Here is a 26,618-nt window from a genome sequence, read left to right as displayed (position 1 = left end):
TATTTAGCAGAGACCCAGGTGCCATTGGTTGGCTGAGATGACCGGCAGATGCACCACCTGTGCTCCCCCACTGTGCCAGGCTTGGTGCAGGTCACGGGACAGGCCCAGGTTCCATGGGTTGGGGGCCGTCCATAAATGACGTCACGCAATTTTTGACCCCCTTTCGTCACACGGCGTCACAAAAAGTCAGACCCCCCCCCCCTCAAATATGACGTCACAAAGCTCTTTCCCCCCCCCCCCCAAATAAAACATGCTTCAAATCGCTTTAAACTATTGTCATTGTAGTGCGTACTTAATGTGCCGCTGCACTCTGATGTTGTAGGAGAAACATTTATAAAATAGTCTTTAATTAAGTAGAACGTGTTGTCTATATTTATTTAAAGTTGCGTATTTTGATGTGACGTCACACTTCTCACCCCCCCCCCGTCGTCACACATCGTCACAAATGTCTGACCCCCCCTAGGTACGTGACGTCATTTATGGACGGCCCCTTGACTGAGATGGCTGGTAGATGGCAGATGCACCAGTTGTCCGCCCCACTGTGCAACTCTCTGCGCTGTGCTTTAGTCACCCGTGCTCTGCTCGTTGTTGTGAGCGTCGCTCATTGGCCATTCGTTGTTGCTGGAGGGCGACTGCCTCCAGCTCCCCTGCAACGACATTCACGAACACAAAACATGTCAACACATTTCATGCCAACACAGCATACCAACACATAGAATGCCAACATACCATGCTAACAAACAATGCCAACAGAGCATGCGATCGTACCATGTCCGCACATCGGATGCCAACGTACAACATTCCAAAACACCTTATTGGTTCTTTCGGTAAAGTCACGTAGAATGTAAATAATAAAATAATAAAAATTCTACGTGACTTTACCGAAAGAACCAAGAAGATGAATCCCTGCAGTCACGAAAGCTTTAAATCGAAATATTCCAAAACACATCATGCCAACAACACAGCATGGCAACAACACGTGCTGCGATGGGAGCCACGAAACTGGCGGGGGGAGGGGTTGTGTTGTTGGGGGGAGGGGCGGGGCTGCGGGGGTTGCGGGGGAGGGTTTTCGTGGGGGTTAAAGAGGGGCGGGGTTTAGGGGGAAGGGCGGGGGTTGTCAGTTGGGGAGGGGGGAGGGGGTTTGGGAGGGGGGAGGGGGTTTGGGAGGGGGGGTGTAAGTTGTGGAGGGGGGGGGCTTGTCTCGTGCTGGCGCATGCGCAGTGAGTCCGCGAGAAGCGAGCAAGATGGCGTTGAACAGGAACCACTCGCAGAACGGAGGCGTCGTGGTGACCAACAGCGAGAGGTGTGGCGGGCAGGCCGCGCGAGTGTAGCACGAGCGACGTGGCCGTGGTGTTGTTGTTGTAGTCGTTGTGTTGTTGTTGTAGTCGTTGTTGTTGTTGTCCGTACCGTGAGCGCTGCGTGTTACCACCGCGAGTGGACCGCGCCTGTGTTGATGTTATGCGGCGTTGGGGGAGCGGTGGCGCTGTGATTAGCGCAACCGCGCTCGCTGCGAACCTGGCGACCTGAGAGATTGTCCGAACCGGCCGTCTAGGTCCGCTCAGCCGTAAAATTAGTACCCGGTGCGACGTGGAAAACTGTCCGCAGCGGGGGAGAGACGACGTCGGTCGAACGTGGTGGCACTTAACAGCCTTGATAGGCACTCGCGGACGGTAATGGCACCAACATTGTTTACATGTCTAGACTGGGATCTCGGTGTTGTTCTGTGGTGTGGGTGCGCTGTGTGTGTCGTGCTGTACCGACATCGCCACTAAGGGAGACAAAGGCGGCCGGGTGTGGTGCTAGCCACCCACCCCCTCGTGTGTCAGACCGGCCTTAAGATGTGCTACTCGCTAGCAGCACTTGCCCCAGCAGTATGTTACGGCTACACGGGGGATCTTTGTATTTTGTGTACACTGTATTCGGTGCGTGGTACTGTGAGCGATGGATGCCTTTTGGTGTAAAAATGGTCCAGCATGTGTTGTGTGTGTGGGTGTCATCGCCTCGCCTGTTTAGTGCACCTAGACTGGCACAATCCCCTTAGTGATGTCACCGCGACTTTTGAGGGGAATGACGGTTGTTTTGTCGGTCTGTGTGTACAGTAGCGTTGTGTGTGGGTGTGTTGTGAGTGGGTGTGTTGTAAGTGGGGGTGTTGTGTGTGTGGGTGCGTTGTGTGTGTGGGTGTGTTGTGTGTGGTGGTGGTGGTGTCACCGTTGTCGTCCGTACTGTTAGCGCTGCGTGTTGCCGCCAGCACCACGAGTGGACCGCGGCTGTGGTACGTGTTGATGTGTGCGCTGATTATGTTATGCAGGGTGGAGCGGTGGTTTCGTACAAAGCTTGACCGCCGTAGTCGCCCCCTGCGAGGGGCTGGCTGAGGTGCCATCTGTTGAAGTACAGAAGGCGATCCAGAGTCTGAGACCACGAAAAAGCACCAAGGCAAATTGATCTCCCAAGCGAGATGCTGAGGGAGGGTGGCGTTTCTGCGCAGACTGCCTCATGACATCATAATAACAGTCTGGACCACTGGATGAGTTCTGCTGGATTGGAAGGATGCCCTCATGGTTGTCCTCTTTTAAGAAGGGTCACCGCACAGACTGTAACAACTACAGGGGCATCTCCCTCCTCAGTGTGCCGGGAAAGGTCCTGGCAAGGATTCATTATTTTATTCAACATTGCATTGCCAGGCACGCTGAGGCGATGCCATATCTTCTGTCCGGCTGCTATAGCAGAGGTACAGGGAATTCAAACAGGACCGACATCTCTGCTTTATTGACCAGGTCAAGGCATATGATACCATTAGTCGGCCTGGGCTCTGGGTTGTTCTTCATGCTTTTGGAGTCCCTGACTCTCTGCTCACAATCATTAAGGATCTTAATGATGGTGAGCAGGCCCGGGTAAAACTACATAGCCGGGAGTCGGAGCCATTCCCTGCTCACCTTGGGGTGCGACAGGGATATCCTCTGGCTCCCACATTATTTAACAGCTATTTCGACCACGTAGTTCGTGAAGCCTTCGATGGTTGTACTTGAGGAATTTCCATCTGGTACAGATACAATGGGAGGCTGATCGATGCCTCTGTACGGTCAAGGGATGGCTCCCTATTGGTCAGCCATGTTATGTATGCCGATGATCTGGTGATTGCTGCTCACTCAGAGGAGGGGAGTTGGAGGCGCTGCTGTTGAACCTGGAGCGTGCCACTAACATGTGGGGCCTTACCATCAGCCCCACCAAAACTAAGCACCTTTCTGGGTATTTTGTACCATCAGACACTCCACACCCACAACACCCAATTGGTGTTGGGGCAGTTGTGGGGAGAGTGGAGAGTTTTCCTTACCTGGGCAGTGTGCTCATGACCAGCTCCGGTTTGACAGCAGAGGTCTCACTCCGAATCAGTTGAGCGGCATTATCTTTTCATCGGCTGCATAATGCGGTGTGGAAGCTACCTGGTCTGTCGCTCCACGAAGCTTCGGGTCTTTTCGGCCATGGTCATGCCATCCCTTCTCTGCGCTTGCAAAACGTGGACCCCCCCTAATGGAAAATCTTTGCCAGTTTGAAACATTTAGGCTGCCTGCCTATGATCCATCCTGCGTTTAACCAGGCTGGATTGTGTGAGGAGCTCACAAATCCTTGAAAGATGTGGACAAAGTCCCATCAGTGAGCTCCTACGGCAGGCAAGGCTGCGTTGGGTGGTTCATGTCGCCCGCATGCCCAGCCACCACATGCCTAAACAGCTTTTGTTTGGCCGGTTAGAGGGGGCTAAACGGGCGCGGCACGGGCTAGAGAAGAGATGAAGTGATGTGGTACAAGAGGATGTGGAGCTGAGTGGCCTTGCCGATGACTGGTACCAGCGGTGTCAAGATCGTCCTCTGTGGAGTAGGCTCGTGAAGGACGCTACTGGGCAGTTAGAAGCAGCTGCCCTCGAGCAACAATGGAGGCCAGAGGAACGACGCTCACAACAACGAGCGGAGCGCCGGTTGGCTAAAACATAGTAAGTTGGCAGAGTAGGGGGCACAGGTGGTGCATTGGCCAGTCATCTTCAGTCAGTCGATTCATGGCAACTGGGTCTGCCCTGTGACCTCCTGCCAGCGGGCGTTCGACACTTCACGTGGCTTTAACGTGCACATGGCCTGCCACAAGCGCCGTAGTGAGGTGACCGCCACTTAGTGGTGAATGGCGGTTATTGTTGTGTGTGCGTGTGTTATGTATGAGGTGTTGTATATGTTGTGTGTGTGTGTTGTTGTGCGTGGGGGTATTGTATATGAGGTGATGTGTATGAGGGTGTTGTGTAGGGGGTGTTTTGGGGGTGTGTTGTGTGTGGGTGCATTGTGTATGGGGGTGTTGTGCCAATCGTCTCTTTCGGTATCACGTCCCTTCATAAATCCACTCCCATGGATGCGGTGTGTAGACGATGATGTGTGAGGGATGTCATGTTTATATACTGTACTACATATCTATTTGTGCCTGTGATGTGTTTATGTGATATGCGATGTGTGTGAAATTGGCGGGTGATGTGATGTATGAATGATGTGGTTATGTGTGGTGAGTGATGTGTGTATTTGAACCGGTCCTGGGCCTTCCCTAGGTCGACTCGGTCTCAAATAAGTACCTGGTGCGGTGTGTAAACATTGCCACTATGGAGACAAAGGCGACCCGGCGTGGTACCGACCACCCCACCCATTATTGTGCCATGCCAGCCTTTATAGGTGCTACTCGCTAACAGCACTTGCCCCAACAGTCTTTTAAGGCTACATGGGGGAATCTTTGTATTTCATGCGCGTGAGTAATGTGTGTAAGAGATGCCATGTGTGAGTGATGTGTGTGTGTGTGTTATGTGAGTGGTGTGTGATGTGAGTGATGTGTGAGTGATGTGATGTGCGTGAGACACGGCGATGGTGAGGTTGCTGTGATGAGCTTAATCCTCTCTGGTCAGCACCACTGCCCTGTATGTGTGACGTCCATGGTTTTAGTTCCGCCTTATGTTCCAAAATGTGCCACAGTGGTGATTTCCACTCTGATATTCCTAAGAATGTGTCCGTGTGTGTGCGTGCATGTCTACATGCCTGAGGGTTTGGTGTGTACAGTTTATATTTAGAATTTCCACGTGTATGTGTGTCACAGGGGTTTGTGTGTTTTAAGGGGTGTTTGTGTGTTGTATTCATGGGGAGTGGTTAATACGCTGCGCTGTGAACCCGGCGGCCCGGGTTCAATTCCTGCTCACGTCCAACATCAGTGACGACTATCTGAACCGGTCTGGGCCTCCACTTGGTCGACTCAGCCAAAAATGAGTACAAAGGCGGCCGGGCATGGTGCTGGCCCTTGTGTGCCGTGTCGGCCTTCATAGGTGCTCGCTCACAGCACTTGCCCCAACAGTCTGTTAAGGTTATTCGGGAGATCTTTGTTTTTGTGTTTAGTATTAGTGTGTACTTGTGCAGTATCGGTGTGTAGTGTGTGTTTGGTATGGGTATGTGAGAACCACTACACTAACTCTACCTCTACATAAAATTCGCCTCCCATTTTCACAGCACCCCAGCATCACAGCTCACGTTATGTAAATAAACTTTGTACGGTTTCATGGAGTTTACTTTACGGAATTGAAACGTGAATGTTTATTTTGTATTATATTCTGTGACTTTTGAAAACATCCTGCAATGTGAAACCTGTTTCAACTCAGCACAAGGGCGTATGATTACAAAAATACACGTTTATTATTTATAATATTTACCTTCCAGTCAAATTGCAATCACGGCTAACATTGGTGGTAATTGGTAAATTTATTTCCCTGGGTACCCAATCTTTGCCAACTCTTATAGTGAAGCGTGCGCTAAAAGCACCCCTCCCCGTGACGGATATGGCATGGAAGGTTCCCCGCCCAGCAGTGGCTTGACAAAGGGCTGCACATGTACACGGTAGTGAAACTCCACGGTGCTGTGTTGTGATGGCTTGCAAAATGTGGGCCCTTTGCACATATTCTTTTCGCTCTTGATTTGAAGCTTTCGTGACTGCAGGAATCCATACTCTTTGGTTCTTTCGGTAAAGTCACGGAGGTAGTCACTCCAGCGTCTGCATCGTTATCCCCCACCCCCCACGTTCTGTACACTTCCTGTGTTAAAGTTGAGCTCCGTTGGAATTTGTAGGAAGATGTAGATAATGTAAGTACGGTACGTTTACATTTAAATACTGTACGATAAGAAAAGGCAAACAGGTTAAGGTGCAGCCCTGCAATTTCTTTCTCACGCCACTGCTGATGGAGGGAGGGGCCTCCACTAGAGCGAGCTGTAGAGAATTTCGAGAGGGAATATTTTGGCCTTCTCTTCCATGCTAGCCAGATGTCTTAGAAGAGGCTTTCTGATGCGCTGCGGCCGCCTGAAACGCCCTTCCTTCCGCTATTCGGATTCCACTGGAGCTACGCACTTTTAAATCTCGATTCAAAATAATTTCTTTAGAACTGCTTTTTGTGTTTAGTTTGTGGTCCTTCCCCGCATCTCTGATTAGCGCGGTTTGCTACGTACGGTGCAATAGAAGTTCAAAATACATACAGTACCCACACTTTACCCCACCACACGCGACCTGTTGATCGCCTCACTGGCGTACCCAGTTGTTTTACAGCGTGGACAAGAGGTGGTGGGGTAATTCGAGAAACCTGCACCGTTGTTTCAACTGACGCATAACGGAGACCAAACTGAGGATCTGGATGGCAGTCCAATGTCCTCCAATGTGCTAAGCAGCATGCCTGTACTGTGATAGCAGTTCAATATTTGACGTACTCAGCAGCGGAATGAGTAACAATGCACACCCAGGGATTACGTTCTTGAAAATTTGCCGCAATAGGCAAATCTGCCACCCGCAAACTCAAAGGCATGTGGGTAAAAATATGGCTTGCTTAATGGTTCATAATACGACACCCCCCCCTCCTTTTATTTTATATTACCCTGCATGAATCCAAATATGAATCGAAGTGTTTACAATTCAAGATATTAATATGTTCTATAGTTTTAAATATAACTTGTACAGTAAATGTATAGAATGAAGAAAAAATAATGAAGAATGATTGCGCGGCTGAAACCTCGCGACCTCACTGGAGAGAATGGCCAATCATTTGACAGGCTCAGTGCTGGCATAATAAATCACTTGGAGTGTAAACATCTTGACTCCGTGCAGAAACATTGACTTTAATCAATCTAGTCAGAGGCTTATCAGAAATAAGGTAGCCAAAAATGCTGGCATGGGGCATTTCCCCTGATAATTTTATCTTACTAATATGGCTCGTTGAGTGTGAAACACAAATAATCCCATGTCAGCAATCACCATCATCATTTTTTTAAAGATGTATGGACTGTATGCTCATTAATAATCATGATAATTATGCCATCGATTCGTTAATTAAATATTTTCTTACGCTCACGATGTGTGCGTCCAGTTATCCGTTGAGCGATTTGATAATTTTTGTATTCCTGTGATGTGTGCAGCCACTAGAGGTGCTACTTTCACCACATCGTGAAAAATAATTTCAATGTTATTCTCGAATCCATTCGTGACCCCCACATTTCGACAATTCATCAAAATCACGGAGGGGTAGTGAATCATTGCATTGCCTAATGCGATGTGCATCCCGTGACACGAATATGAATGGGCTTGTTACGGCTGTGTAATGGTCGGCTGGTGCTCGAGGTCAGCAAATTGCTCGCACGGTACATGGCAGGGTGAATTTAGAGCAATAATCCACGGCGTAGGAAGGTTTAATTTGTAACAAGATGAGAGCTCATTGAGGCAAACATAGCCGTTGACAGAGAAATCTAGAACAGAATCTGAAGGGTGGACAAAGAATGAAAAAAATGAATAGGTTTTACCATTTCTGGCAATAAAAAAGGTATTAAGATGTTCAAACACCAAATTAATACCGATTGCAAGGCATCAAGTCTGCAGATACGTGCAGAGGTGCACGTTTGTAATTGCAGTGAGAGGATGGTGTAAAAAAATAACACATGGGACATACCAGAATGTACGCAAGTTAATGACTTTAAACTGTCAATTAAAACTAAACTATTTTTTTTTATTTTTCCAGGTAAGGCCCACTGAGCTGTATAGCTTTTTTTCATAAGCGACCTGGTTATCACAAATGATAGCTCAGCAAAGTGGCTAACCAACACATGGACATTTACAGAAACCAAAATACGCATGATGTTGATTCTAAGTGCGGAAGGAAAAACCGGAGGACCCGGAAAAAAATCCACGCGACCACGGGGAGAGAGACATGCAAACTCCAAATATACAGCAGGCGTCGGGGTCGGGATCAGAAACGACCTCCTGTATGCCAGCCGAGGTAGTTAACATCTTGTCACCGTGGAGCCAACTGGACGGGACAAGTGAATTGGCTGGGGCAGGAGACTTTGCTCGGAAGGGATGATTGTTGGTCAACAAGAAATGCCTGCGGAATTATCACTTTCCTACACGATACTGAATGAGCCAAATTCTCTTGTTGGAGAGTATCTCATTTGTCGAATGTTATTATCATTATTTAGTGAGATCGTGCCGATGTCTCCTTTGCCGTCGGTGTGGCAACAAGTAACTGAGACGATGTGCTTAGATGTGATTGCTGCCCTGCGAGATTTGTCATCTCCCCTCTGGATGGATTGGGCTGAGATTAGTGTGGGGGGCATTGGGGGCCGTGCCGGGCAATCCTCTCCTCACTGGGAAGTGTGAGCAGCCCACCGTGTGACGGAGAGCGACAGGACATTGCCCTCTTGCCTAATTTGCACGTGAGCCGAGTGAGTCAGCGCTGGGCTTTACCAGTCATGCGTTCTCAGAGCGGTAAAACCTAAGGCGGAATAGGCCTTGCTTTTGTTTTAACATGCATGTGCTCACCTTCAAATCGCATTTTATAATTCGATTTTCATGTTTGCATGTGGGTTAGGCCTGCAGGAAATTATTTTCACAGTATCACCTTTGGCTCGAAAGGCTTTGGCCATGTAGCATTGGAATTTTATCACCGGGTTTTGGGCAGGCCTGTGATGAATTTTGCCAAGTCCCTAACAGCATGACAACTTTACACTAAAATATATATTGCAGATGTCTGCCTCGCCTGGTAGACATGAGTTGCGTGGGTTTGATCCCAACCTGCTGTATATTTGGAGTTTGCGTGTCTCTCTCCCCGTGGTCGCTTGGATTTTTCTCCGGGACCTTCGAATTTACCCTCCACATTTAGAAACATGCATTTAGAGTATTTGACTGCTGTAAATGTCCACTTGATAAGCCACTGTGTTGAGCTACCATTTGTGGCCAGGTCGCTTCTGAAAAAAGTTGTATAGCTCAGTGGACCTTACCTGGTAAAATTAAAATAGTTTAAAGAGTGTTTAGTTTTTAACTTTGCCTGCAAAGCATTGAAAGCAACTCAGTGGCATGTTTAACCATTGTCTAGTTGAGAATACACAAGGCTGATTCTGGTATTTCCTACCGTAGCAGATTATAAACAGCATCGTTTCTAAAGTGAAGAGCCAACAGTGCAAATTCCATTTTCCCATGGTGGGAGCAAGTCTACAAATATGTGTTAGTACCTTCCCACAAAATGGTAATGATTTGTCGAGCCATGAGGGATGATGGGGCGAGTGGAACCTTGACAGGAATACAACTCATCACTTTCCATTGCGAGTCAAATGCCCTGACCATAGCAGGATGTAATGCTCCACATGTGCTCGGTGAACTACTAAACGATAATGTTACCGCTTAAAACTTGACGAATCGCCACATTGCTCAAATCATATTGACATTTTAACAAGTATGCTTTTGCGACCAATATCATCCATAATACAGGTTTTTTTTGGGTTAAATTACGTAAATATAAATGTGTCGGCTGTGTTGGGTGGTGGCGGGTTTAACGACACATTTATATTTATGCGATCTAACCCAAAAAAACCTGTATGGATCGTAATATAAATATAATGTTTTAGTCATATTTACTTATATATTCTCTTTAAATGGGAATTTTACTACGATTCATAATTAGTTTCCTTTTGGGTTAAATCATTTCGGTACAATGTTATTTGTTTTAAACTATAACCCTCCACCATCCAACAGCCGTTCAAGTTAGGTTGTCAACGTGAGAAAATATGCTGATTGATTTTGATCGTTTAGCACACCTGACACATGTTGAAAGGTGAGAGAATTCATTTGAGTATCTCATGCCAGAGCTGAGCTTCCTTTAACGCCTTGTGATCTCCAGCGAAACGTCGTGTACAAAATTCTCAATATATTGCTCGCTCTTCATCATTCAGAATTAGCTGAGAAACAAAATCAACCGGAATATTTGCCCGTGTGAAAACCTGATTTGATTGTGCTCACGTCGAGTGGTGGAGGGTTATAATAAACAAAACAGGGTTGGACTCGAAAGAAAGGGATTTTTACCATTGGTAAAAAAAAAACCTTAATAAACACATTCCTGCGGAGGGAGCTGATAGGAACGTTGGGTTGCTCGGTCAATGGCCAGGGTCAACGGCGGCGTGGTGTATTCCGCAAATATGCCCGACTGTGAGGGCGGGCACAAGCCGGCGTGAGTAGGTTAAACGTTGAGTTTTATAAGGGCACTACGGGGTGACCAGCCCCTCCCCACCCAGCCCCACCCCTCCCACCCAGCCCCACCCTCCCCACCCAGCCCCTCCCCACCCAGCCCCTTTCCACCTTCCCCACCCAGCCCTTCCCCACCCTCCCCACCCAGCCCCACCCTCCCCACCCAGTCCCTCCCTGCACGACGTGACACAATAATCCCCTGTGGGCTGGTGTAACCAGGAGGTTTCTACCAGTATCAGCATGTACCAGTGATGGGTGTATGCATGTTGAACTTCTTTCTCAACCATGCTAATCGGAGGTCACCTTATGGAACAAGTGTTTTTCATGTGCCTTTAGCAGAACGTAAAGCCAGGAGTGAGTCATAGTCTTGTGAGGCTTGGTGAACCGGCCGAGGAATGTTACTCAAGTGTTTTCTCTCGCACCGGAGTTCTTGTTTGCAGGTGAATATCATTCCTGTGCTCCCACTCGCACTCAGCTGTGCTTTATGTATTTTTTTTAAACGGTCTGTGGAAAGACTCTTGACATGATGATCACTCCGTGGTTGAGCATGTGCCGGCTGCTGCTCCAGTGGCTTTACAATAATAACAGGCTCAATTAATTATGTTATTTTTCAGTTTTATTTGGGTACATTTTGTACCACCCCTTCCCTCATCATCTTCCGCCCCCCCCCCCCCATAAATAAATACCACGGACCCGATCATTGCCCCTATGTGAGTAGTAGGGTTAGTGAGCAGTGTTGTGATTCAACATTCATTTCTTTAGAACTGTTTTTTGTGATTAGTTTGTTTTCCTTCCCCTGCACTTCCGATTAGTACGTTTGGCTCGTTGGCTACGTACGGTGCGAAAGAAGTTCAACATACATGCATTGACCATCGTCAGAGGCCAGGTATAGTGTGGTCACCAGCGTGCAGGCAATCACGAGTTTGTGCCACGTGTAGCCCCAGTCCACACAGCAGGTTGCCACACTGCCGTGCTCGTGCTGCCAGAGTGCTTTTTAATTTGGCCTGCGAGCTGCGTTTGCGCATCATATTCCTGGCGCTGTGCTCGCGCGTAAGGACGGGGCAGCACTGTGTTCGGCGCAGCAATAGTTACTAAGTGATGTGCACTGCCATGGCGATGATGTGGCTCGTTTAGGCGGTGCGCAAGATCACCCCTGCTTTTTGAGTAGTTGGCGGCTAGAAATTTCGACGTGATTAGCCACTTGGGCTATCATTTGTGGCCAGGTCACTTCTGAAAAAAAATTGCCGTATAGCTGAGTGGGGCCCTTACCTGGTAAAAAATAAGTCATTTAAAAAAACTTTTTTTAAAACACGCTTTTATGAAATGTACAAGCGATGAAAGAACTCCACGACTCCAGGAAATGGCCCCGAAGCTTGCCATAACGTAAGGGACCGTGGCCAATTACAACCAACGTCAGTTGACCGTGGACAATTAGACCCAAGCCGAAACATAACATATACAAAAGAATGTTTACAAATATTTTTTTATAATTTTTTTATGATAGAATATAGTATTGTCATCAGTATGACATAAGTATACCAAGTTTTCAGTCGATACCACATTGAGAAGTGGGTTAAAATTTCGTTACAAGATTTGAGGATACGACAACAACAACAACAACAGACAGAGTGAGTTAAATGAAAGCGTGTAAAAAATAGTTTAGTTTTAGTTTGTAAAGTGCGAACGACGGCAGACTTCTCGGGCTTCCTGAGCTTGCGCCCTTTAATATTGAATTAGCGGTCAGCTTTTGCCGTCGCGGTTTTGTGTGCCGTTTTTCGTAATGGGAATCGTTGAGCGGCGGGCACGTGCACGGGTCGTCAAAGTTAAATCTCCATACACTCAAGCGAGCGTAGGGCATTGCTGCTCATCTCCACTAGAGACCTGCGATAGGAATGCGGAACGTCTTATTACTGACGATTCGGGAATCGACATTCCACATTCCTATGGCTGGAGATTTGTCACTCGTGCGTCAGAATCTTCATTAGGGCTCCTCCTTACTGTGACCATTCTATCTGCAAATCTTGTTATTCTGTGCAGACATTTGATAGTGCTTATTTTACTGGTAGGAACCTCCTGGTTCCACCAGCCCACAGGTGATTATTGTGTCCGTCCGTCGTGCAGGGAGGGGCTGGGTGGGGAGGGGCTGGCTGGGGAGGGCGGGGTTGGGTGGGGAGGGGAGGGGCTGGGTGGGGAGGGGCTGGGTGGGGAGGGGCTGGGTGGGGAGGGGCTGGGTGGGGTGGGGCTGGTCACCCCATGGTGCCCTTATAAAACTCAACGTTTAACCTACTCATGCCGGCTTGTGCCTGCCCTCACAGTCGGCCATATTTGCGGAATACACCACGCCATTGACCGAGCAACCCAACGTTCCTACCAGCTCCCTCCGCAGAAATGTGTTTAATGACATGTATGTATCCAATAAATCTTTATTTAGTCTGCAAACTTTTTTCAGTAGGGACCCTTGCCTTGGGAATTTTGGGCACATCCTGTGTGTGAATGAGTGTTTCTGTTGCATGGAAGGAGAAAGGCAGAGCATCCGTGAGCTGAGAGCGCACACATTGAGTGCCGCTGTGGCGAGATGTTTACTATCTCGCCTGGTATACAGGAGGTCGTCGGTTCGATCCCGACGCTGACGCCTGTGTATTTGAAGTTTGCGTGTCTCTCTCCCCGTGGATTTTCGTTTTCTCCGGGTCCTCCAATTTTTCCCTGCACGTTTAGAATCGATGTGCGTTTCAGAGTATTTGGCCGCTGCAAATTTTCACACGATGGTAAGCCGCCACCTCGTTGAGCCGTCATTTGTGATGGCCAGTTCGCTTCTGAAAAATAACTATGTCGCTCAGCGGGGGCATTACCTAGTAAAATAGAAAATAGTTTAGTTGTATTTTTGCGCTGACGCCCTTGCGTTGCTGTAACTGACCGCCATGGCTGCCTCTTGGTTTGCAGTGTGCTGGTGCACTACGAAAATGTGGAGCTCTCCTTCGGCGACTTTGTGGTCACACCCGACGTCTTCAAGGGGTCCAAGAAGGGGATCATTTACCTGACCCCCTTCAGGGTAAGTTACTAAACTTCTTCTTTTTCTTTGCCAATGGGGGCGTTCTAACTTTGAGGCTGACCTAATATTCACACATCGCCGGTCTGAATAGCATGGTTTAAAAAAAAAAATGTACGTTCGCACAACACGTAGGTTTATCCATAATGGGGGGGGGGGGGGGGTTTGGGTTGTATCTTGTAAATATTTAAGCGATCTAACCCCCCCAAATAAGCAAAGAGTGTATACGTCAACAAGCAGAGCTGTGATGGGATGATCATGGACAATGAAGTGACCGCCACCACTCATCGCCATTACTTCCCACAGCTGCTGTGAAGTCGACGCTGACCTCCCAAGGCCCCTTATGCAGTTCCTCCTCAGTTGACTTTAGGTCTTCTCCCCCTTGGTCGCTGTGATCTGGATGCCACTCCAATGTCTGGCTCTGGGTAGACTGTCCTTCCTCTGTTTTGCACAGGTGTCCCACCCATCACAACCTCTTCTTCCCGATTCCATCGTCAGCACACTCACTTGCCACGTACATTTCTAAGCGTCAAAGTTTCTGGCCCTAAATCGTTGAAATTTGTGGTATCCTCTGCGTGCACCTACACGAGACCAAAATAACAAGCAGAGCCTTTTTTTATTCGATAAAAAAACTCAATTATTCAAGAGCTGCAATGCAATATGAATATGAGACGGTCGGTCCTAAATAAATAACTTCACGAAGCGGTCCTTAAAGAGTGGCATGTGGCTCCAGACGCACAGATTGCCGACCCCTGGTCTAGCCTCTGCTGTTCTAGCTTGGAGTGAGGGGGGAGGGGAGAAGATGAAAGTTTTTAGGGCGATACATCAACGGTGAGCGGCTGGTTAGAGTGCCTCTAAAGTTGTTGGCCAATTGAACGCGACTGAAGAATTTCATTGTTGTTTGGCCAGAGCTGAGCAGGTCTGCCCAGTGTAAAGTTGTCGAGGTGCCGCTCGCACTGAGCAGGTGAATCGCTGCGGTGGTGAGATGTTAACTACCTTGCCCGGTATACAAGAGGTCGTGGGTTCGATCTCGACCCAGACGCCTGTACATTTGGAGTTTGCATGGCTCTCTCCGTGGTCGCGTGGATTTTTCCCTCCACGTTTAGAATCGATGTGTGTTTAGAGTATTTGGCTGCTATAAATGTCCACGTGATAAGCCGCTTCATTGAACGATCATGTCTGGCCAAGTCGCTTCTGAAAAAAGCTAAAAAGCTCAGTGGGCCTTACCTGGTAAAATAAAAATAGTTTCAAATAGTTTTTTTTCCTCATTGCGCACACGTTGTTGGCTCCGCAAACGTCTGTGGCTGCCCGCGCAGCTGTTTGCGATAAGCCGCGGAGCATTCCGCTTGCTGCGAGCACTGTTTAGCAGGAGGCCCTCACCCCCAGCACCTCAACAAGTACCTCACACTCACTGTGCCCTCTGCCTTTTTTAGCCTTTCCCATACCAAGACGTCTCCAAGTTGCAGGGCGGGTGTCCCGTTTACCTCTGAATCTCGCAGTTCAGCATTCATTTTATTACAGAGGTGTAGCGCTGCACTCACTGCAGAGAATTGTAGCGTCACGACCGCTCTCTACGATAGCTGGCGCACACTGGCACGCCCTCCTGCATAGCCTTATGGGAGCCTCGGTACCAATAAAGTTATTTTGCTTACATTTTTCTTCTGCCTCCGTTCCAATGACGTACGTGTACAGAACGGGAAATGATTAGGTTAGGTAACAAATATGCCTCCTTCACATATCTGTCCCTCCACATGAAGTCAAATAAAATAAGTGTTACACCTCGCATCAATCGCAAGGAAACTGTATGACATACAATCCAGTTGACAAACTAACATATTATAAGGTCGCACATTATAGGTCGCACTCATTGCACACAAAGTGTTTTCCACAAATGAACCACAATACCTTCACACTGGTCAGTGTGACCAAGCGAAGCATGGTCGCGTATCCCCCACGAACCCTCAACAGAATGTTTGCCTCCTGTCGTTGTACTTATTTAAACGCAGGTCCCTTTTGAATAAGAGTCAGCCGGTGTCTCAATTGGCCTACTACGCTCGTCTCAAATGAATGTCGTTCGTCGGTCTCATGGAAGCCCGTGCACTGTGATTTGGACGCAGGTCATCTTCGTGACGAAGGGAAAGGACCCCATGCAGTCGTTTATGATGCCCTTCTACCTGATGAAGAACTGCGACATCAAGCAGCCCGTGTTCGGAGCCAACTTCATCAAAGGCACCATCAACGCCGAGGCAGGAGGTGGGGATCACCCGAGGCAAAGAGAGAGAGAGAGAGCCATGGCGCCACCATTTCCTTCTCGTTTCCTTTCACAGACTGTTTATTTTCATTAGGATTTTTTTGAAATATTTAATGAGGCAATGTCTGGTACCGATGCATCACGTTGTGACGTACACACCCTTAACACAAGCGAAACCGCTTGTGAAAATCAAGGGGATAAAAATACGGGGAACGGGCTTGCTGCCCCAAACCATACGGGGGAGAGGGGGGAGGGGGGAAAGGGTGACACGGGGAGAGAGGGATATACGCAGAACACACGCCTGACATAAATCAAATAAAAGGCGGCCTCAACGATCGTTGGGCATCTTAGGAAAAGGTTTAAGCCGTTGTGTTGCTGGTGAGGCAACACAAGAAGCGCCCGCTGTCAGCTGGCGACACATTCGTGGGGGGGAGATGTGCCTGTGTCCTGTGGTGCGGAAACAGTTGCGCTTAGTCTGGCTGCCGCTCAAGAGTCCGATGTCCCATCTCTTTATAAACTAAAGCTGTTAGAAATGAAGCTGAACAGGGCATGTGACAAGGGCGAGATGTGAACTACCTCGCCCCTGGTATGCATCCGTTCGTGGGTCCAATCCCGACCCTGAAGCCTGTATATTTGGAGTTTGCATATCTCTCCCTGTGGTAGCGTGGATTTTTCTCCGGGTCCTCTGGTTTATCCCTCCACGTTTAAAATCAACGTGCATTAGAGTATTTGGCTGCTTTAAATTTCCACACGATGACAAGCCACTTCATTGAGCTATCATCTATGGCCAGGTCTCTTCTGAAAAAGAGATATATAGTTTAGTGGACCTTACCTGGTAAAATAAAAATAGCATCGTTTTAATATCTTCTTGGTTCTTTCGGTAAAGTCACGTAGAAGGGAAATAATAAAATAATGAAAATAAAACATTATAAACTAGATATTATTTTATTATATTATTTTATTATGTTGTATTTTTATTTTCTTATTTTTTTATTATTTCCCTTCTACGTGACTTTACCGAAAGAACCAAGAAGATGAATCCCTGCAGTCACGAAAGCTTTAAATCGAAATCTTTTTAATAGTTTATAGTTTACTCTTTTGTGTAAGGGGTCATCTCAGACCTTCATCCCATCACGGTGGTTAACATGAGGTACGACCTTTACGGGATGTCAACCACGGCTACTTGGCTATAGGAACGTGGAATTATCCACCAGTGGTTCGACGTGTCCAAACTACCAGTGGGTCGGCCACGTCGAACACGATTGTCCCCTCTTGTCGTGGCAGGTGGCTGGGAGGGCTCGGCGTCCTTCAAGCTGACGTTCAGCAGCGGCGGAGCCATCGAGTTTGGCCAGCGGATGTTTCAGGTGGCAAAGCAAGGTGAGGGTGTGTGTGTGTGTGTCCCCCACGCGTGTAGTGGGATGCATAGGGACTGCAGTGGTGCGTCAGTCCCACATTGGTGAGCTTACATTGCTTTGGGTAGAATAAGAAACTTTATCCTGGAGAAATCTGATGAGCTAAGAAGCTCTTTCTCTATGTGTCTACGTTGAACTTCTTTCACACCAATCGTAGCCAGCCGTGCTAATCGGAGGTGCGGGTTGCTAATCGGAGGTGCAGATGTCCAGTAGGGGCGGGTCAGGGTTGGACGTGCTTCTGAAATCGTGTTACGCTCGCACAGAATCGACACCGCATACAGACCCTCCCCTCTTTCTTGGGTAACTCCACTCTTCCCCATCTGTGCACATGTTTGAATGTCATCCCCTCCCGCACAAAGGGTTTTCTCTAGGTTCTCCAACTTACTCCCACATACAATCACTTCTTAAAAATAAAAATTGACAAGTATCCCAATGGAGGACCCTTCTTTATGAATCTTGAGACTCGTTCATTTATTCTACAGGTTTAGTGTTTTTAGGTTTGTCTGTATATATATGTATGTTGAACTTTTTTCACACCGTAAGTAGCCAACCGTGCTAATCGGAGGTTTGACTCCGTCATCCGTAACTGCTTGAGGAATGTTGAAGGTCTCCCAGTGGACTGTGTGACATTCCAGAACCGCACTCGTCACACTCCACTGCTATCCGTACCTCCGATTAGCACGGTTGGCTACGTACGGTGCGAAAGAAGTTCAACATATATACATTCATTGATATTTGTATGCGGTGCAGTGTTTAACCGCGGCGGTGTGCGACCCAGTAGACCGACTGTGGTGAGTGTGTGTATCGCGGGCCATGTTGGGGTCTCCGTTCAATCACTGTTTTATGTTCAATGTCTGTTTCCTCCCTCCCATTGCTGACGTAACAGTTGTAACCGATGATGGTAGGTGTGCTGCTCAAGGATTTACTTTTCTCAGCCACAACCCAAATACGTAACGATCTGTTGATTGACGTTGGTTCTTGTGTTCTTGCTGCATACGTCAACAAGCTTGCACGACAATCGGTTCTTTAAAATGAATGCAAGTCGTATGACCGAATCGTTGGCTCGCTTGGCGGCGGTCAAGGTGGTGAATCGCGAAGGGCGCCCCCCCACCACCACCACCCCCCCTCCACCACCCCTTAACTCCGCCGCTCTCTCAGCCTCCAGCGGAGCGGGGGCTGCCCAGCCGGCGGCGAACGGCGCCTACGGCTACTCCTACATGGGCAACGGCGCCTTTGGATTCGCGGCCGACCCCAACATGGCCTATGCACCTCAGGTGCCCACGGGATACCCCTACGCACCGGCGCAGCCCACCGGGTACCCCTACCCGCCTCCGCCACAGGGTGAGTGCGCCACACGGCCCTTACAACCTGCGCTGGAGCTCTGCTCTTGCCAGGCTACCGCATCTGGTTATACATGAGGTCGTGGGTTCAATCCCGACCCTGACGCCTGCTGTCTATTTGGAGTTTACGTTTCTCTCTCTCCCCGTGTTTGCGTGGATTTTTCTCTGGGTCCTCCGGTTTTTCCTCCCACATTTAGAATCTATGTGTGTTTAGAGTATTTGGCTGCTATATATTTCCACGTGATTTGCCACTTCACTGAGCTGTCATTAGTGGCCAGGTAGCTTCTGAAAAAGAGCTAAACAGCTCAGCAGTGGGCCTTCCCTGGTAAAATTAAAAACTATATATCAAAGCATTTAGTTTAGCTTTCCACAAATGAACCACAATACCTTGTTGATCTCGTCAAGGAGCATAAACCATCACGCGAACTCTGGTCATCCTCGCAGCGGCGGCTTTTGGCTGGCCATCGAACGAAGACGGTCGCCGCATCGTGCGCTTTCAGACGCGCTTCTGCGGCCGTATGGAACGCTCTTTATAATAGTAGGAAGCATAGTGCATAGCTCACTTTGAAATCTAGAATGAAAACTCATTTAGTTAAAACTGCTTTACGTGTCTAGTTTGTTGCCCTTGCCCCGCACATCCGATTAGCGTGGTTGGCCATGTACGGTGCGAAAGAAGTTCAACACACACACATTGCCGCTAGGACGCCACCCTTTCCTTGGCGGCCCCGCGACAGCTGTTGGAGTGGTTCTTAACTTGTCGTTAAAGGAAGATCCCATAAAATATCTAAAGTTTTATATAGATATGTGCTACCTTGGCTGTGTGCCCCGGTCATGCAGCCAAGAAACATGAATGAAAAAAAATAATGAAAAGTGGAACGGTTAATCATTTATGTCACTGATGTCCCTTCGGTTCGTTGCAATGTCCCTGCTGCTATGTCATTGCAGCGCACAATAGAGGCACACATAATTGTACCTCTAAAAGTCTAGTTTTCCCATTAATTAAGCTTCAAACTTATACTAGATGTTCCAGAACACACAGTCTCGGTACATATTTATAGAAATAAAAGCTTTTTTTCTGCCTTTATTAAAAAGTGCTTAACCATCTCTATAACAGTCTCAAAGGATAAATCTACAAGATGACTAATTATTATGGCTTGGGCCATGTTATGATCTTACCAGAGGTTTTTCTTGCCGAATGTCCATCTCCCAACACAGTCAAACAAATAAAAATGTCACGTTGCACGAGTTTTGCGCACCACATTTTCTTCTTTCAGCTCACCCAGTGAGTTGAACAAAAACAACGCTTTCACACAAATGTTCCAATGTAGGCTGCCAAAACCTATACGTTCGGTTAAGACGACTAACGCCAAGCAAAATAGCAAATGCCACATTGAGCTTTTGAACATTGTTTACGAACAAGAGAGGATGCAGAATGTTCCCTGATTCACTTTGGGCGTGAGTTCCGAAGCCTGGAGGAGTTATAAAGGTGGCACAGAGCTTGTGCTCCGGTGGCGATTTTCTTTTGAAAGCGTCTTTCCGACGTTTCTGGGTCAGAGTGAAAACCAGGGGAGAGCGGTCCTCGCCTTGACATCATCACCCCTCTCTCAAAACTCCTGGCTCTTAGTACTGCACTGTGAAAACAACGCGTCACTTGCTGTGCCAATTCCTTAACCCTTTCCAATGACGTACATGTACGTACGTGTACGTCATCGAAAACAGAATCGGAATAAAAACTGAAATTAACTTTATCGGTTCCGAGACTCCCACAAGGCCATGCAGGAGGGCGTTTGGCACGGTTTGGTGCCAGCTATCGTAGAGAGCGGTCGTGTCGCTACAGTTTTGTGCGGTATTACGTCTTTAAAACAACGGTGCTACTACGCCTCTAAATAACATAAACGCTGAGCCGCTTTCACGCTCCCGAGATTCGGTGGTAGACGGGACACCCACCCTGCAACTTGCAGGTGTCTCGGAATGGAAAGGGTTCACCTGGTCAAGCAGAAAAAGCGGAAGGCATGGAATGGAACGTGTGCGAGAGCACGTCCGCTACGGAGACGGAGCAATGGAATAATCTAGCTCGTGCACAGGAGTTGGGTAGATTATTACATCGCAGGATTGTGAAACGTGGCAGCGATTTGAGGAGGCCTTCATCCAGCAGAGAATTGGCTAATGATAGTGAACCTATGCTTTCAATAAACTTAGTCTAAATAAAAATAAACGTCACTTCCCATACACCTTGCATGTGTTTTTATAAACCATTTATTCAGGATAAATCAATACTGGGAATGATCAGTTTAAGTCGGGGGTACGTTCCTGGAAAACACGACTTAAACTGATACGATGTTAACTGATCAGTTATTTCTCATAAGAGTTAACTAATATACAGGAGATACATTCCAGCGCTCCATTACTCCGTAAAGTCTTAATAAATGACAACTTATACAATTTAATGAGGAAGAATAACACGCAAAAAAGATAAATAACATAAAACAATATAATCTCCATATATATAAAAGGCAAAGTTGTGAATATGTGTGTCTGTTCAAAATGTTTAGCATACTTCCCGACATGCAACAAACTGGAAATTTGCCATGTGGGTACTTTCCAGACTGTACACCATGCAAAAATTATGAAAATACACTTTTTTTGGGGGGGGGGGGAGCTCAATAATGCAGAGATTATTTGCACGGCAAGTGAGCTGTGACGTCACATCTGTCACGTGACCCGCGCATGTGGAAGCGTAACGCATTGTAGTGTAGTGGTTAGCGCGCCGCGCTACGAACCCGGCGACCCGAGTTCGATTCCCGCTCATGGCCACCACCGGTAACGATTATTTAAACCGTTCTTGGGCCTCCCCTAGGTCGACTCAGCCTCAAACAAGTAACTGGTGTGGTGTGTGAACATCGCCACTGGGGAGACAAATGCGGCCGGGCGTGGTGGATCCAAGTCCCGGGCGAAGCCGGGTAGTACAGCTAGTAAGATGCATAATTAGGTACTTATAGTTACATAGAGACATAAATATTGAAATAGGGTATATTTCCTCACATTTACATGGGGGGCGAGGTGGTGAAGAGGCGAGTAGTGGAGGCATACATTGGGGGGCGAATGACAGCAAATGACGCAGCATAGTACCACTACGCTGCTCAAAGTAGTCCCTCTGCCACGCAAGAGCAGAGCACATGCAGCACAAAACACAACTAGGTGGTGAGCGATCGAGCAATGCACAAGTGATAAGAAACAATTTCGTTGACAATATGAAACTGATGGATGACTTGAACTGATAACAATGTCCCCTTATTTTCCAACGACGTTAAAAATGTAAGACGTAAACTGATACGACTTAAACCGATCATCGCCGGTATGTATAGTAAGAAAAATTGCACAATTAGGATGATCAGTCAAATGCTGATGGAGGACGATGTGTGTGTGTGCACGCTCGCAGGGGTCTACTACCCTCCACCCCCACCCTACCCGGGGCCCATGCCCATCCCCCCCAGCGCCCCCCACTTTGAAGATGCCGGTGAGTGACCCATGGAGTGTCGAAGGCTTTGGACTCGTGAGATGTTAAATGTTAACTCCCTCGCCTAGTATGCAGGAGGTCGTGGGTTCGATTCCTACCATGACGATGCCTCTATATTTGGAGTTTGCCTGCTCTCCCCGTGTGTTTTTCTTCGGGTCCTCCGGTTTTTCCCCTCCACATTTAGAAACGTGCCTTTAGAGTATTTGGCTGCTATGCATTTTCATGTTGTTAGCCACTTCGTTGTGCTATCATTTGTGGCCAGGTCGCTTCTGAAAAATACCTGTATAACTCAGTGGGCCTTACCTGGTAAATAAAAACATAGTTATTGCAGATGGCTCACAAATTGCTTGAATGCTGCTGCCTCTTCTGGAAACTGGCACAATAAATAACAGGTGAAATAAAGATGCATAATTTAATGTGTCACTCACAGGACCCAAGCCTATTAGGTATATTAATTTACAGTTCAAATTGTGGTAAGTTATTGCACTTGGGGTGTCCCCCCTGTGGATACAGAGACCGACTGAAGTGACTGCTGGCTGGGAAAAGTTTTAGAATGTAAATGTCTGTCTCATCATATGACATCACTTGCACAATTGAACTGTACAGTAAAAATTGCCTCGCATGGAGTTATTTTAAGCTGGTGGTCTGGATAAAGCTGAAGATATTTCATGCGTGCAAGACACATCTTTTCGTGCATTGAAATTCTAATTGGGAGGGGTAAAGAGCGTCAAGCTAGTAAGTGCCTCCTTGTGTTAACAGCCTTACAATCGGTGCAGCTCTTTAATTTATAAGCAGGTGTCTTATCAGCAGCAGAAGTGTCATTGTTCCTCACATTTTTCTGGAGGAGAGGCTTGCACTGAGCGTGAATATTTCTGTTAAACGATGATGCTCACTGCAAACGTGTCTCCACCGATCGGGGTGCTCCTTGCGTCACACCGTTATGATAACCTTCCACCGCTGTGCGAGCCATCATCCTTTTAACCAGACAACACGTGTGCAGAGTGTGCATGCCCTTGTTATGCCGCGCCCCCTCCGCCCCGTGCATTGACTAAGCCCACTGCTTGTCATCCCAGCTTCCGGCAAGGCTGCAGAGGCGGCTTACTTCGACCCCGCAAATCCCCACGCGGTCTACATGCCCATGGTACGGCACGCACGCACACAAACACACACACACACTCGCTTTCTCCTGCGAGCGCTCGCCGCATGTAAACTCCTCCTGCTACCCCTTTGGCCGTATTCTTAGTCACGCTTGGCTCACTGCACTATGTACCCAACGACCTGACTTCGATTCCGTGCCCCAGCTAAATTTAATAGAGGGATTCTGAACCATCCCTAGGCGTGCAGTCCCCTTCAAGAACATGGTGAGTTGTGGTTAAACAACTTCCATGTCCAACATGAAGTGGGGAGGCCTTCATCCAACAGGGGAATTGACTAAGGGTTGGAAACTATTTTTACATGCTGCAAGGCAATGTTCGTGATAAACGTGGTGAGTGCGTTCGTAATTGTACGTCACTCCCAGTGCAAGGTCCAAGTGTTTATATTTAGTATAGACCAGGGGTCGGCGACCTGCGGCTCTGGAGCAGCATGTGGCTCTTTAAGGAATGCTTTGTGACGTTATTTATTAAGTACCACCGTCTCGTATTCACAGGCATTGCGGCTCTTGAATTATTGAGTCTTTTTACCAAAAAAAAATGGCTTGTTTTGGTTGCCGTCCCGTGGTCTAGATGAACTCGGCCTATGTAAGCTGACTAATAGTGCACTGTTTTGTGTGTCTCTGATGGCAGGATCAGCCTCCTCCATATACTCCACCAGAAGATAAGAAGAAGCAGTAACAACCCAAGAGTGGACTTGGATCTTTCTCTGAAGTCTTGACTCAGTTTCCTAACGTTCTCTGAGCAATGTGGTTCTGTCAGTATGAGATATTCCTTTCAGATTTCTTCAATGTGGTAGCATCTGCATTATTGTAAGTTCAATTTTCAAATTTAGATGATAGGCATTAAAGAAAGTAAAGAAACGGCTTTGTATGACAGCAATCTGCACTTTGGATAATTGTGATCCCTGTTTGATGTACAGAAAGTAAGATAACGAATTCGGATTGGCTTGTATGCATTTACTTAACCTTTTCCTTGCATCTCTTCTATACTGGCTTATATAATTTATGTAAATGAGTAGATATTGTAATGATTGCTAAATCCTATGCCACCTATATTCAAAACACTGGCACGACTACCGTTGGTGTTAGCAGCGTGTCACGCCTGTGATACATTCCCTCATGTCCCCGTTAACACGCGTGTGCGGGTGTGCATATCATGCCTATGGCAAAGCGTATTACACGTACGCCTATCGTCATGGGTTTGGCCTTCAAGTAGCTAAGGTAATTTTAACCAAAAATCTGTGGCTGATCTGTATTTGATGGCTAACTGTAATGTAAACAATATAAAATAAAAACATGTATAGGTCATACATCACAATTGGTCGCGTTTATTTAACGAGAAGTCGTCTTGTGCTGGACTCGGAACGAGATGAGTGCTCGGGAGGGAAAAAAATGCCCCCGAGCAAGGAAGACCTTGCGGAAAATTGTGGCCCAATTTAACATGCAGGCTTTCGTGACTAATATCCATAATAGTTTTTTTTGGGTTAGATCGCGTAAATATATAAATGTGTCGTTGAAACCCGCCACCACCCGACACAGCCAATTCGTAAGGTTTGTCACGTAAACAGAACATGCCAATTCGTCACTAGTACAGCACACCGGTGTGTTGGAGAGCCAAGGCACAACATTTACAATCTGAGCACGCTGTTTCGCCAGTATTTACAACTAGCTTCATCAGGCGACAGCCAGATTTGTAGAGGTCTTAACTGTTTTGTTCCTTATATAGTGGTGTAGATGTGGCGACCACTCTTCTGCGCTCTTGCGCAAAATAGGGGGGGGAGATTACTGATTAAACGTACATTATACATGTGCATTATGCGAGCCTTTTGATCTTGTCCTTCCTGTCTATTGCTTGTATTAAAATAGCCGTACCAACGGTAATCCATATTGAAGTACGCTGCCTGTCGGTGTCATTGGGGTTGGAGCTGCCCGGTGCACGCTGCATCTGCCTCAGGGTAGCTTGCCGTGTCGAGATCAGAATATTTATGCTGAGGGATGAGCTCTCGAGCTCTTTTTCACAGATGTCCAGTAGTGGTGGGTCAAAACGTTATAACAACAAACAATACCAAAATACGATGGGAGTGCAAAGTATAGGAAAAGTAAACATCACTTAAAAATATAAACAAATAAAACTATACTCTCTGGTTCTTTCGGTAAAGTCACGTAGGTATAAAATAAAACTAAACAATTCTTTTTCATCTTTCCGGGTAAAGATATGTGCCGGGTTGATGGGCATTCATGCACTGATTCACTACGGCCAATCGCGTCGTCGATCTGCCACGGCGACGATCGGTTGTGACCACTCGGCTACTGTCAGTTTATCTCACTACTACCTCTGACCATAATTTTTACTTCACGAAGTGTTGATCTGTCCTCCCCGTGTGTGCTACCACGGCCAGCGTGCCCTCGCCCAGCGTGAAATGAGTGCAGCTGCCAGCAGATATCACAGCGATGAGGTATATTTGGAGTTTGCATTTTCTCTCCCTCTCCCGTGGTCGAGTGGATTTAGAATCAACGTCCGTTTTAGAGCGTTTGGCTCCAATAACATTTCCACGTGATGAGCCAATTCGTTGGGCTTACATGTGTGGCCAGGTCCCTTCTGAAAAAAAGTTACATAGCTCAGTGGGCCTATAAACTATTTGAATAGTTTATAGACAGCTGTTTCCAGTTAAAGGCCCCTTCAGTGTGTCACGTCACGTCAAGCCAGGAACTCGAGGGACCGCGGGGCTTGCCCTGCAGAGCGTAAACAAAGACGCTGATTGGTGGGCTGCGGCAGACTCCGCCCACGTTGTTTTCAGGTAGCCAATGAGAGCGTCGGGTGCGAGGCAGGGGGGGTGGCTTGTCGGATGCATGCGGGAGCCAATCACGCGCGGGGAGCTTAACCAATCGCCTTAACAAGGGAACACAGCAGGCGACGTTTTAGGCAATAACCCTTGTTAAGAGCACGTAAAATTAGAAGCCGGAGAGAAGTGGATAATAACGCGTTGGAGACTTGAATTTTACTCCATGGGGCCTGGTGAGAATTAACATAAAAAAAAACATTCTGATGAGCAATTATTCCATTGACATGTTATTTTTGTCCACTTAAATCCACAGTTTATTTTCGTAATTATAATTAATGTGTTGAGTTAATTCTCCTGGACTTGTGTCGTCACGTCATGCGCAGAAACGTGTTACGCCGGTGACGTCACGCGCACAAACTTGCTACGTAAAATTACGTGAATGTCTGCGGTAGTGACGTCACGCCTCGGCGAAACAACGTCGCGCGCAGAATTTGGCGACGTCGCTAGAGCAGTGACGTCAAGGGCAGAAACGTGTAACCGTCGGTGGTTATCGACGTCA

The 26,618-nt window shown here is 47.5% G+C and overlaps 1 protein-coding gene across 1 annotated transcript; it reads left to right on the top strand.

Annotated features, from left to right (window-relative positions):
• Positions 1-1,196: 1,196 nt before the first annotated feature.
• On the top strand, positions 1,197-24,586 carry WBP2 (WW domain binding protein 2). Its single transcript, XM_078600407.1, has 8 exons — positions 1,197-1,303; positions 13,498-13,606; positions 15,721-15,856; positions 17,139-17,231; positions 18,425-18,607; positions 22,046-22,123; positions 23,197-23,264; positions 23,908-24,586. Exons 1-8 carry the CDS (start codon positions 1,245-1,247, stop codon positions 23,953-23,955), a joined length of 774 nt encoding a protein of 257 aa, XP_078456533.1. The 5' UTR covers positions 1,197-1,244; the 3' UTR covers positions 23,956-24,586.
• Positions 24,587-26,618: the final 2,032 nt, after the last annotated feature.

The sequence above is a fragment of the Lampetra planeri genome, chromosome 1 (assembly GCF_965212315.1).
Source record: "Lampetra planeri chromosome 1, kcLamPlan1.2.h2, whole genome shotgun sequence".
Classification (NCBI taxonomy): domain Eukaryota; kingdom Metazoa; phylum Chordata; class Hyperoartia; order Petromyzontiformes; family Petromyzontidae; genus Lampetra; species Lampetra planeri.
Note: the sequence above shows the minus strand (reverse complement) of the source record. Positions and strands in the feature narration are given on the sequence as shown.